Consider the following 13796-nt stretch of genomic DNA (forward strand, 5'->3'; position numbering starts at 1 on the left):
TAGCGTAGCGAGGGGGGAGGGGGGGGGGGGCGGGGGGACATATGTCCCCCGGGCGCCGAGCTTAGGGGGCGCCAAAATGGGTTGGAAAAATAAATTGAAAGGTTGAGGGGGGGTGCAAATTGAAAGTTTAAGGGGGGGGTGCAAATCGAAAAGTTTGTCCCCGGGCGCCGGGTAGGGTCGCTACGCCTCTGCAGACCAGCAACTGCGAACACGAACTCACGTCTGTTGATTTATCAACTTGAAAAGCAAATAATGGTGAAAGCTTAATTTCGATAAAAATGTGTTATTTAACATTTACGTACATGCAGCGTTTGATGAGATTCTCCTATTGTTTTTTACTTTCTCGTATATACGAAGTATAGAGAACCGGTGCGGCACATCATGGTATTACCCCCCCCCCCCCCCCCCCCACCAAATAAAATTTAATAATTGGCTATATATATATATATATATATATATATATATATATATATATATATATATATATATATATATATATATATATATATATATATCGTTGCAATTGGCGTCACCCCGTCCCTCCTGTTTTGCCAAAAGGCGTGAATTTGTGAACAAATTATTTTAATTCAACCGAAACAAAGCAACGTTTCATGGTTTTCTCTATAGTTATCAGGTTTACGTCATGGTGCACCCTCCCCCACCCACCCCCACCCCCTCCTCTTTTGGGATCGTCAATTTAAAGACTTGAACTCTTATTATTAATCAGTTATTAAACTGACAAAAAAGCATTTTTTCTAATATATTTTGCTATTATTTGTCTTGATGCCACCCCCCCCCCCCCCATTGGTGTCACTCGGTGCGATCAGCACCCCGCCCCTACCTAGCGACGCCTCTGAATAGATTTATTCATTTTCACTGCAGCTTACAAAATAAAATTAAATATATAAAATTGCTAAACACTCAGGAGATCTGTAGGCTTCTCTTATATCATGTACACTTCTATTATAGCATATACACTTCTTTTATATCGTGTGCAGTTATCTTATATCATGTTACAGTTATCTTATATTATGTACATTTTTCTTACAGCATACAAACCTCATTACACTTCTCTTATGTGATGTACGGCATAATTAGCCACCCTTCTCCCCCCCCCCCAAACAAAAACAACAATCTTAGCAATATACGTATAATGAAGCCCTTGTTTTGAGCTGTACACATTAAAACTATGGAAAGAATTTTTTATCTCACAAATTTTCTCATCAATATTTCTACTCGTTTACAGTGCCAGTGGCGTAGATACTGGAGAGTGGGTGGGGCAGCCGTCCCGGGCGCCGACCCTAAGTTGGCGCCAAAAGGAGTAGAAAACTATTGAAAAGCCATTTTAAGCTGAAGTATTGAATTCTACACAGTCAAAAAACTAGCAAAAACTAGTGACTGGTAAAAAGCACCACCAACCTTTTTAACTGGGGGGGGGGGGGGGCTTTTTTAATAACCTGAATAAATATCATATAAATGGGAGGGGACACAATATTGGTAGTTAGTCACGGGCGCCGGAAGGGGTCGCTACGCCTCTGTACAATAACGCCGAGTCTTATGTGAATGTCATCGATCTCATACGTCTTACTACGACCAATAAAACTATAGATCTATAATAAAATACTAAATAGAAAACAACACACAGAACGTATAAGGTATTTTTTTTCAATTATTTACATCAATATTTAGAATTTTATAATACAGAAGAATGGCTTGACTAAAAACGACTGTGCACCAAAATAAACACAAAAAAATGTGCGTATTATAGCGCAGAAAATACTTTATAAATGAAATTGTGATGTCAGAATGGTTTTGTCATCGGACCCTAACCTACAAGCCCAGTTTGAAAGAAATAAGTATGTTAGAAGGCAGTGGCGTAGGCAGGGGGGGGGTTAGGGGGGGTCATAACCCCCCCCCCATAGACCCCTCGGTATATAGAAAAAGTTTGAGGGGGGGTGCAAATCGAAACTTTGAGGGGGGGGGGTGCAAATAGAAAGTTTGAGGGGGGGGTGCAAATCGAAAGTTTGAGGGGGGGGGGGTGCAAATCGAAAGTTTGTCCCCGGGTAGAAATTGGACCCCCCCCCCCCTTGAGACGATCCTGGCTACGCCACTGTTAGAAGGGATCCAAATTTCGCGCGCTTGTTTCGACCCATGACGAAGCTCAACAAAAGCACGAGGAAGTCAGTTAAATAAAATCTCAGGAAAAGTAAGAAAATGCCGAAACAAAAAAAAACTAATACGGTAGAAAAAAAAACCTCCGAAACTCAGAACTTGTGAAAGTGAATAAAAAAAACTATAAAAATTTGCGAATACATGTGTTTATTAATCAAAGAATGTTAATGTTCCCGCACAACGCAAAGTTCCTTTGACTACCTTAATATAACAAACACACACGTATGGATGCACATATAATTAGCCTTACAGAATACAACATGGTTGTGCATTCTTGATTTTGAATCAACTCAGAGGATAAATTGACCAAAGAAACATAACTAAGAATAGACTAAAATAAATAAATTGATTCCATGCTGTTTCACTATTATGTATTTTTACAACATATAAAATATATTGCCATGATAGATAAATAAATACAAAAATAAATAACTGATAAATGCACATCACATATAGATCTAGCATTGATTATTCTCAACAGAGGAAAATTAAGTTTATTTAAATCGAAGTTAGTTAAAACCATAATATATATTGTAAAAAATAAATAAGATAATGAAAATAATGTCAAATTACCTTAAAAAACCATCACTTTCAACCAGGCTACAGATATAGACGAAAAAAATGCACCGCAAAAAATTATTTTGTAAAAAGCAACATCAATATTTGTTTAATTTGATGATGAGAATCTAGATGGTGCTCACAATCGATTCATAAGTGGTCAGATAAATATTAGGCCAAACGTTCAACTATTTTAACTAGAGGCCGCAACAGATGTCTCCACATTACGTGAGGCAGTTTGGCACTCAATCTCCCTTGTGGCACTAAACTTTGTCCTGTCCTTACTGACAACAATCTGCATGTAACCTGCCTAATTTAGTGAAAGATAATCAGTAAAAAAGCGGACTTACATGGATAACATAGTAGTTAAAGGAGGAATATATGCAGTAGCTTCCTAGAGTCAACAGTTAAAGGAGTAGATGAAGTAGCTTCCTAGAGTCAGCAGTTAAAGGAATATATGCAGTAGCTTCCTAGAGTCAACAGTTAAGGGAGCATATGTAGTAGCTTCCTAGAGTCAGCAGTTAAAGGAATCGATATAGTAGCTTTAGAGTAAGTAATTAAAGAAATAGATGTAGTAACTTACTTGAGTCAGTACTGAGTAGTTAAAGGAATCCATGCAGTAACTTAATAGTTAAATGAATACATAAAGTAACTTAGTACTTAAAGGAGTAGGCTACATGAAGTAGCTTTAGAGTCAGTAATTAAGGGAATAGATGTAGTCACTTACCACAATAGTGCGATGAACATCTCTAAAACATGCTTTCCAATGTCCTCTGCCTTTGTTGGCCCTAAATTTCACAGAATCTGTTGCCAGCCCATTTAACATTTCACGAAGACTTGCTTTATCCTCCATCTCTTTACAGTCCTAAAACAATGATTTATATATATATATATATATATATATATATATATATATATATATATATATATATATATATATATATATATATATATATAAGCCCTACAGCTCTCTATATGGCCAGAAAAAAACTACCTTATCAGAACCTCCAGCCAGCTCATAAAGCATGACGATCGTCTCCCCAGCTGTGATGCGCAGCTCCTGGTCAGAACTCTTTAGTAACTCCTTCAGAGAACCCACGTGACTAGATAAACCAATGGCAATGGTTGTAGCAAGTGTACAAATAGCGAAGTTCAACAACATAGCACACGTTTAAAACACACAGGAAGTTAAAACTGAGCCGAAACCTTTTTCAACGTAGCTACCTTGCTAGTCCAGAAGCTTATCTAGACAAGAAACTTATTTAGCTTAGGTACCAGAAAACTTTTCTGGCCAATAACCGTATTACGTCATCATCTTTTCCCGTTCGTGCACAAGACACAAGGAGTAGATGAATTAGAGTTAGCCTCTACCATTTTTGCAGATACTTCGGGAAAGAATCCTTTTTAGACCTAGTGATCCTTTGGGAAGATGAAGTAGAGTTCATGTTTCTTAACCTCAGTATATGAAAAGAAGGTGTGGTCAGCACTATGCCCAGCCGCCTATGCTTTCCCTAACATGAGTTAGGTACTCATCAGAGCTGGGTGAACTCAGGGTCTTGAACCGGATGGCAGTATAGCTCTATAGGGCTGGGCCGTGCTGTCAAGTACCTGGCCCAGAAACTTATCCATCAAATAAACTTATCCAGCAAATAAACTTATACATCAAATAAACTTATCCATCGAACTTATCCATCAAATAAACTTATCCATCAAATAAACTTATCCATCAAATAAACTTATCCATCAAATAAACTTATCCATCAAATAAACTTATCCATCAAATAAACTTATCCATCAAATAAACTTATCCATCAAATAAACTTATCCATCGAATATACTTATCCATCGAATAAACTTATCCATCGAATAAACTTATCCATCAAATAAACGTATCCATCAAATAAACGTATCCATCAAATAAACTTATCCATCAAATAAACTTATCCATCAAATAAACTTATCCATCACAGAAAGTCACCCAGACTAGCTCGGAGATGCTAACTAGCCCAAAATATATAGCCTATCTTGCTCAGAACATTTTTGTTGTCAGAATTTCATCTAGCCTAGAACCTATCTAACACAAAACTTTCCTAACCTTGAAGCTTTTTGAGCACAGAAACTTATCTCGACCTAAAAGTTTTCTTGTCCAAAACGTATCTAGCCCTTAAATCGTTCTTACCCATAAACCTATCTAGCCCATAATATAGGCCTATATACTTTGTTAATTTTTTAAAAGAGAAATAACATTGTTCCTTTCACTACGTGTTCAATGAAATGAGAATACGGTTATTTTTTTTATTTAAAAAGAGATTTAATAGGATATAAAAGAAATACTTTTGTTAAACTTAATTTTTGTTGGCTGTAAATTATTTCTAAAACTGTGGTGATGATCGGCTCTGTGTGAGAAAAGATCTAATTTTTTTCTCACACAGAATTCCTGCTTTTGTCTTGGCTTGTCTTTCTTCTCTTAGCTCAATTTCCTCTTTTGTTGGCTCGCGGGGCTCAACTCCAGCAGCATAAATCATTTTCCTAATTTTATTGAGGCAATCTGCCTGATTCAACATCGGTTTCCGTGTCATGTCTGACTGCACCACCAGGAATCTTCCAGACTTCATATCTGCAAGTTTAGGTTTGATCCATTCTGGAATCCAATTAGCCGACGCATGGTGAAATCTTATTTCCACTTTACTATTTACTTTATTGACATTCTGTCCACCAGGACCAGAGGCGTAGCGAGGGGGGTGGGGGGGGGGGGGGGGGGGGGCGAGGAGGGACATATGTCCCCGGGCGCCGACCCAAGGGGGGGCGCCAAAAGGGTTGGAAATGCAAATTGAAAGTTTGAGGGGGGTGGAAATGAAAAGTTCGAGGAGGGTGGGGGTGCAAATCGAAAGTTTGTCCCCGGGCGCCGGGAAGGGTCGCTACGTCTCTGATCAGGACCACTGCTTCTTAATGGGGTTATTTGTAAATTTTCTATAGGGATGTAACCAGCCTTTTCCTGTTGTTGACTTTGACTCAAAGATTCTGTTCGTTCTAGCTTTTGCTGTTTGGGTATATTTTTTCTATATTCACTTCGCTTTTGTATTGTGCTGTCAATATTCTAACATGTGTCAAACACTTATGATATCACTGAAATGAAATATTATTGTTACAAAGTACATTCGCATAAATTCTAAAAATATTTAAGTTTCTCATTGTGATTTGAGTGCATTTTTAACGTACACGTATAGCACTTCTATTTATGAAAACCCATAAACTTTGAAAGTTCTGCCTAAGGTATTTTAGATAAGTTTGGAATCACACAATATTTAACTACAATACAAACCTAGACTACCGACACCATAGTGAACCTACTTGTTAATGTGGGCCTGGAGTTCATCTGGTGTACAGCTGGCCAGCAGAAGACACCAAGCCTTCAAGACGTGGCACATCACCCAGATCTGTTCTGGTGTTAAAGTGGGGGAGTTGTCTCCCTGTCCATTGCCTTGACTCAGCATGTCTTCCAATATTTTACTCACCGTTTTCACTTTCTGGTAAAGTGAGAAAGGCTGATCAACACACAAAAGATTATATACCAATTCAGCAGTATTTTAATGCACTTGACTACATATCTAAGCTAGTAACATTTAAAATGCAAGTGACAGAAATATTTTTTTTTAATTGGCAAACAACGTACACCAGTTTTAAATTGGTTTAATGAGGAAAAATCATCATCAATTCCTATTCGTGCTCAAGAAACATGGTAGATAAAGTAGAAATCACCTGTTTCAATGTCAGGGAACCATCAGAGTCAGGGAACCATCAGAGTCAGGGAACCATTAGAGTAAGGGAACCATCAAAGTCAGGGAACCCATCAAAGTCAGGGAACCATCAGAGTCAGGATCCCATCAAAGTCAGGGAACCATTAGAGTAAGGGAACCATCAAAGTCAGGGAACCCATCAAAGTCAGGGAACCATTAGAGTAAGGGAACCATCAAAGTCAGGGAACCTTTAGAGTAAGGGAACCATCAGAGTTAGGGAACCATTAGAGTCAGGGAACCCATCAAAGTCAGGGAACCATTAGAGTAAGGGAACCATCAAAGTCAGGGATCCATCAAAGTCAGGATCCCATCAAAGTCAGGGAACCCATCAAAGTCAGGGAACCATTAGAGTAAGGGAACCATCAGAGTAAGGGAACCATTAGAGTCAGGGAACCCATCAAAGTCAGGGAACCATTAGAGTCAGGGAACCCATCAAAGTCAGGGAACCATTAGAGTAAGGGAACCATCAGAGTCAGGGAACCATTAGAGTCAGGGAACCCATCAAAGTCAGGGAACCATTAGAGTAAGGGAACCATCAAAGTCAGGGAACCCATCAAAGTCAGGGAACCATCAGAGTCAGGATCCCATCAAAGTCAGGGAACCATTAGAGTAAGGGAACCATCAAAGTCAGGGAACCCATCAAAGTCAGGGAACCATTAGAGTAAGGGAACCATCAAAGTCAGGGAACCCATTAAAGTCAGGGAACCATCAGAGTCAGGGAACCATTAGAGTCAGGGAACCATCAAAGTCAGGGAACCATCAGGGTCAGGGAACCATTAGAGTAAGGGAACCCATCAGAGTCAGGGAACCATTAGAGTAAGGGAACCATCAGAGTTAGGGAACCATCAGAATCTGGGACGTACTTCAGTCGCGAGTCGAAACAGAAATACGAACTCGAGATCTTCAGCCGAAGGAAATTGGGGTAAATACGATGTGAAGACAGACATTTCCCAAAGTTTCAAATATGATATAAATCGTATGTCAAACGTTTGGCTAGTAAATAAAAGTAGAGGTATGGCTAAAAACAAAACAAGAAGTCAATTTGGAAAACTTTTCCATTCTGGGAACTACAATTCGTACCCGAACAACTAAACTTATTCCACGAAACTTCAAGTGGAAATTAGATGTAATAAAAGATTCCTGCAAAAAGTAATGAAACTAAAGTTACTTCTTGTTTTCAACGGTGAATAAATCATTAGCCTATATGTACATTTGTGATCGTCCGTAAGAAAATAACAAAACAAAGCATATATACAGATCGGGAAAACGTTTTCAGAATTGTTAGGAGCATGTTGTGTATTGGAACTTATCAGTGGGGACAGTACTTAAGTAAAAATTAAAAAGGTTAAAGTACATGTGTGTAAAAGGAAGTAAAGTTCCCCTTTCAAACTTGACGGTCTCAAGTAAAGTAGAGTTCACCTGTTTCTGCGCCCTAGGCATATGAAGAGATAGTGTGGTCAGAACTATGCCCAGCCGCCTTTACTCTCCCTAACATGAGTTAGGTACCCATCAGAGTTCTCTACCACTAGGCCACTCCATCCCGACACGTGAGTAAAAAGAAGAATGGAATACCTGCATGTCACTGGAACACAGGTAGCACCAGGTGGCCAGTGTCGTGGCACAGGCCGCGCGAGTCTTGTAGTGGGTGGAGCTGCCTGTCAACATGGTGGTGAGGTCCGGGTAAATCTTGTCAAACAGACTCGAACCCTCGGAGCGTAGCTGGTCAGCCATCAACCTCAGGCAATCGGCGGCCATCTCCGCCTCCTTCCCTTCTCGTTCTTGGAGAGTCTTCATCAGGCAATCATACAGGCTTTCTTTACTACAGGAGACAAGCCTGAAACGGTAGAGTCAAACGGTAGAGGCAAACGGTAGAGGCAAACCTAAAGTGGTAGAGGCAAACCTACAAACCTAAAATGGTAGAGGCAGACATTTTTTTTGTGTGGTACGAAACATAAAAATATATTTTTTAAATAAACGATTTTTTTTATTAGACTCGAGTAACCTTTATGCCTCGCCACAAACAATCACAGTTTGGGGCACCTAAGTAATGACACAAACAATCAAAGTTTGGGGCACCTAAGTAATGCCACAAACAATCAAAGTTTGGGGCACCTAAGTAATGACACAAACAATCAAAGTTTGGGGCACCTAAGTAATGACACAAACAATCAAAGTTTGGGGCACCTAAGCAATGACACAAACAATCAAAGTTTGGGGCACCTAAGCAATGACACAAACAGTCAAAGTTTGGGGCACCTAAGTAATGACACAAACAATCAAAGTTTGGGGCACCTAAGTAATGACACAAACAATCAAAGTTTGGGGCACCTAAGTAATGACACAAACAATCAAAGTTTGGGGCACCTAAGCAAGTAAATGACACAAACAGTCAAAGTTTGGGGCACCTAAGCAATGACACAAACAATCAAAGTTTGGGGCACCTAAGTAATGACACAAACAATCAAAGTTTGGGGCACCTAAGTAATGACACAAACAGTCAAAGTTTGGGGCACCTAAGTAATGACACAAACAATCAAAGTTTGGGGCACCTAAGTAATGACACAAACAATCAAAGTTTGGGGCACCTAAGCAATGACACAAACAAAACAAAGTTTGGGGCACCTAAGTAATGACACAAACAATCAAAGTTTGGGGCACCTAAGCAATGACACAAACAATCAAAGTTTGGGGCACCTAAGCAATGACACAAACAATCAAAGTTTGGGGCACCTAAGCAATGACACAAACAGTCAAAGTTTGGGGCACCTAAGTAATGACACAAACAATCAAAGTTTGGGGCACCTAAGTAATGACACAAACAATCAAAGTTTGGGGCACCTAAGCAATGACACAAACAATCAAAGTTTGGGGCACCTAAGTAATGACACAAACAATCAAAGTTTGGGGCACCTAAGTAATGACACAAACAATCAAAGTTTGGGGCACCTAAGTAATGACACAAACAATCAAAGTTTGGGGCACCTAAGTAATGACACAAACAATCAAAGTTTGGGGCACCTAAGTAATGCCACAAACAGTCAAAGTTTGGGGCACCTAAGTAATGACACAAACAATCAAAGTTTGGGGCACCTAAGTAATGATACAAACAATCAAAGTTTGGGGCACCTAAGCAAGTAAATGACACAAACAGTCAAAGTTTGGGGCACCTAAGCAATGACACAAACAATCAAAGTTTGGGGCACCTAAGCAATGACACAAACAATCAAAGTTTGGGGCACCTAAGTAATGACACAAACAATCAAAGTTTGGGGCACCTAAGTAATGACACAAACAATCAAAGTTTGGGGCACCTAAGCAATGACACAAACAATCAAAGTTTGGGGCACCTAAGTAATGACACAAACAGTCAAAGTTTGGAAGGACCCACGCAAGTAAATATCAAACAACTGAAATATCTTTTTAAAAAAAAACTAACCTTTCGATATTAAACATCCCCAAGTTTGCTTTACAATGACGAAACATGAACTTTCGAAAATCTTCACTGCAAATAAGTTGTAAATTTTATTTAAATACAAAAACAGAATTTTAATCAATGTTGGAAAGCACATTATTACATCCGAAAAACACGATAGACAAACATCTAAGAAAGCATTCGGGATGTATTAATATGCTTTTAAAACTCATATTTACAACTTGAATTAAATACTGAATAAATTGTACCAGAAGTATAATTATCAAATCTAACTTATCAATATGTTAACATGATTTTTAAATAAAATACTACAGCTTGAATTAAATACAGAATAGCTTTCCACCTGAACTATTGTTTTGTAATATACTTTTCAACAAAAGCTCAATGTGATGACGCTAGTTATAAATAGGTCAGAGGTCAAGCAGGCGAGATAGGTCAGGAAAAATTATTATAGGTAGGTCAGGTAGACATTGGTCACGTAGGGGGACCCAATAGCAGTAGATGACCGGTCACGCTAGACCGTCATCTGACCATTGACTTGTAGGCAGGCGTTAAAGAAGAGCAAGCTAATTTAGTGTTTGCGGTTAGACATGTTTAGGAAGCAGGGGCAGATAAATAATGTTAGGAGATAGCTGAGTCGCACTGAGATGGGACTGCAAGGCGCGCTTACAGCTTGTTTTCTAACGTCTCCAAGAAGAGAATTATATATATACGAGCCGACCCGCGGTGTATCATACGCCGCTATTAAGTTGTTTTTTCTACTTTTCAGTAATTCATAATTTGTGAATTCGACAGTGCCAATGCTGCCACTGAAAATATTTGCTTTAAAACACTAAACTCCCATTCCCCCCCCCCCCCCCCCCCCGTGAAAGCAGCCTCCTCTTAGTTACTCTCCTCTAAGTTTAAAACAGTTTCAAACTGAATTATCTGCCCCTAATAGCCGTCACCAAACTAAACATTTAGCGTGAACTACAACTCCCCTGACCAAGGGAGAAGGGGGGGGGTGGGTGGTGGTAGCGATCGAGAGGATGAGAGGGGACTGCAAGAGAATTATATATATAGATAGATTATAGCTTATCTTGAATTGGACTTGTGTTTGATTCCACACAATGCGCCAGGCACATATAAGAAGAGGCCATTGCCAAACGAGAGTGTATTATGTATACAACGTTACGGTGTACGAATATACATATATCCCAAAAAACTCACCCCTCCCACTCAAATACCTGTCTATTTGCAGCCATTCCAAACTTATGGGCATCTCACCAAGTGAGGAATCGGATGAATCTTCTCGCACTGTCGATAAGTAATTTAATTAGCAGTATTATCACGGTACAGCTATCTGAAATATACTTTTTTGTTTCTGTTTGTGTAGATGTATTTAAAGTTAAAACAATTTGGAGTAGAAATGTTATGGTGCGACATAATGACGTCACGGTCGATGTCTGAAAATATCTAATCAGTCCCACTCTTGAATAACGTTTTGGGGTATAAGAAGTTAAATAAATCATTTTCGGCTCTTAATTAATTAGGTACAAGTAATTTGTAATTTACTACATTTGGAATGAATTTTTAAAAGGAATCGTCTAATAACATTTAGGATACTTGTCTTAATTTTTCCTGTATTTTTCCGAGTAAAAACAGCACAACTAGAAGTTGAAGAAGAAAACTCAATTAGTTTAGCAAAGATTAAATGAAAGAACCTCCCTTCATTCAGATTTAATAATTAGATTTTTAAAATATTTGCTTAATTAATGAAATATTTTATAGAATTTCCTTTATTAAACACACTCTCTTTACTTAAAGATATACTTGTTTATATTTAATACATTAATATGTTTTATATTTAATATATTTAATATTTAATACATCTACTAGACATCTAATATTTTATATTTGATACAATTTTATATTTTATATTATATATTTTATAAACTCTGATTGTGTCGTTGGCACGAACGGGAAAATATAACGGTTAAACTAGTACTTAACTTGCAAATATTAACGTCATTTTCTACATCTAGATTTAGCCTCCATCTATGTAGATTGAATCTAGATCTAGATCTAGATCTAGATCTAGAATTAGAAGAGATCTAGTATAGATATTGGATCTATACCCCTAGGGACGATACAATGCCAGCTTACCAAAACCAACGCTGTTTTCCTTCTTTTCTTTTTCATCCTTTTCTTTTTCCTCCTTTTCTTTTTCCTTCTTTCCTTCTTCCTCCTTCCTATACCCCACCGCACTTTAGCCTTGAGAGCATATTGATGTGTGTGTGCTCACCACCATACAAACGAATTAGAGATGTAGGGGTCTCTTGACGCTTTCACCTAGTAACTGGAGTGACATTTGGGATGCGAAAATAATGTATTGGGAATTACCGATTTTGCACACCAAGCCGTGTCAGAAGGGAGGGGGTGAATTGGCGTGTCAGTGTAGTCAAATAGTAGCCAACAGTTCCTATATATATATATATATATATATATATATATATATATATATATATATATATATATATATATATATATATATATATATATATATATATATATATATGTGTGTGTGTGTGTGTGTGTGTGTGTGTAATTGTACTTTGTTTTACTGTTTTCTTTAATATTGTGTAATTCTACTGCTTGATACTGACTTTAATGATATATTGTTTTATTGTACTGTGTAATACTGACTTTAATGATATATTGTGTAATTCTACCGTGTTATACTGACTTCAATGATACATTGTATAAATTGTACTTTGTTATACTGACTTCAATAATATATTGTGTAATTGTACTTTGTTATACCGACTTCAATGATATATTGTGTAATTGTACTTTGTTATACTGACTTCAATGATATTTTGTGTAATTTTTCTTTGCTATACTGTGTTCAATGAAATGTTTGCATGTTTTTATTTTACTTATCTTACACCTAGTTGTAGCAACAAATCCATACAAAGAGTGAATTCATTGGTGGTAAAAATTAAAACCTGTTAAAGTGTAGAAAGAGATTATTTGGGAGAAAGGGCGAGGATCAATTATCGTTTAATAAGCCTAGATTTAAATTGTGGTTGTTCACCAAGAGGTAAGGGCACACAACCTGCTTTCGTTTACGTCCGACCCCCCCCCCCCCCCCCGTGGGTCAAGTTAAATGTTCCTAGCTCTGTTGTTGTATTTTTCTTGTTCGAATTTTTTTTTGTAATTATAGAAGCCAATTTGAACACCAAAACATGCAACCCTGCTATCAAAAAGAATTACATCCCCTTCTAGCATCAATAGTTACATTCCTTGTTAGCAACAATAGTTACATCTCAGCTAGTACAAACCGTCACATCCACTATTTGCACCAAGAATTACATTCTACTAGCACCAAGAATTACATCCCCTACTAGCACCAAGAATAACATCACCTACTAGCACCAAGAATTACATCCCTTAGTAGCACCAAGAATTAAATCCCTTAGTAGCACCAAGAATTTTATCCCCTATTAGCACCAAGAATTACATCCCCTTCTAGCACCAAGAATTACATCCCCTTCTAGCACCAAGAGTTACATCCCATTCTAGCACCAAGAATTACACCCCCTTCTAGCACCAAGAATTAAATCCCTTAGTAGCACCAAGAATTACATCGACTTTTAGCACCAAGAATTGCATCCCCTTCCAGCACCAAGAATTACATCCCCTTCTAACACCAATAATTACATCCCCTACTAGAGCTAAGAGTTACATATCTTCAACTAATAATCAGTAGTATCTATCGGTTCTAGATTGTCTAGAATGTCAGGTACATCTCAGTGTGTGTGGCTAAGTGGGCGTGTCGAGGACCAATCTTGTTA

The 13796-nt window shown here is 38.1% G+C and overlaps 1 protein-coding gene across 1 annotated transcript; it reads right to left on the reverse strand.

Moving 5' to 3' along the window:
• Positions 1-2309: 2309 nt before the first annotated feature.
• LOC131931453 (interferon-related developmental regulator 2) lies at positions 2310-12298 on the reverse strand. The gene is made up of 8 exons (XM_059288251.1): positions 12106-12298; positions 11187-11256; positions 9964-10029; positions 8100-8361; positions 6082-6257; positions 3725-3833; positions 3458-3595; positions 2310-3040 (listed from the first exon to the last, which is right to left on the reverse strand). The coding sequence occupies exons 2-8, from the start codon at positions 11219-11221 to the stop codon at positions 2924-2926; spliced, it is 903 nt and encodes a 300-aa protein (XP_059144234.1). The 5' UTR covers positions 11222-11256; positions 12106-12298; the 3' UTR covers positions 2310-2923.
• Positions 12299-13796: the final 1498 nt, after the last annotated feature.

The sequence above is a fragment of the Physella acuta genome, unplaced genomic scaffold (assembly GCF_028476545.2).
Source record: "Physella acuta isolate Inbredline_101_S28 unplaced genomic scaffold, ASM2847654v3 ptg001973l, whole genome shotgun sequence".
NCBI classification, from domain to species: Eukaryota; Metazoa; Mollusca; class Gastropoda; family Physidae; genus Physella; species Physella acuta.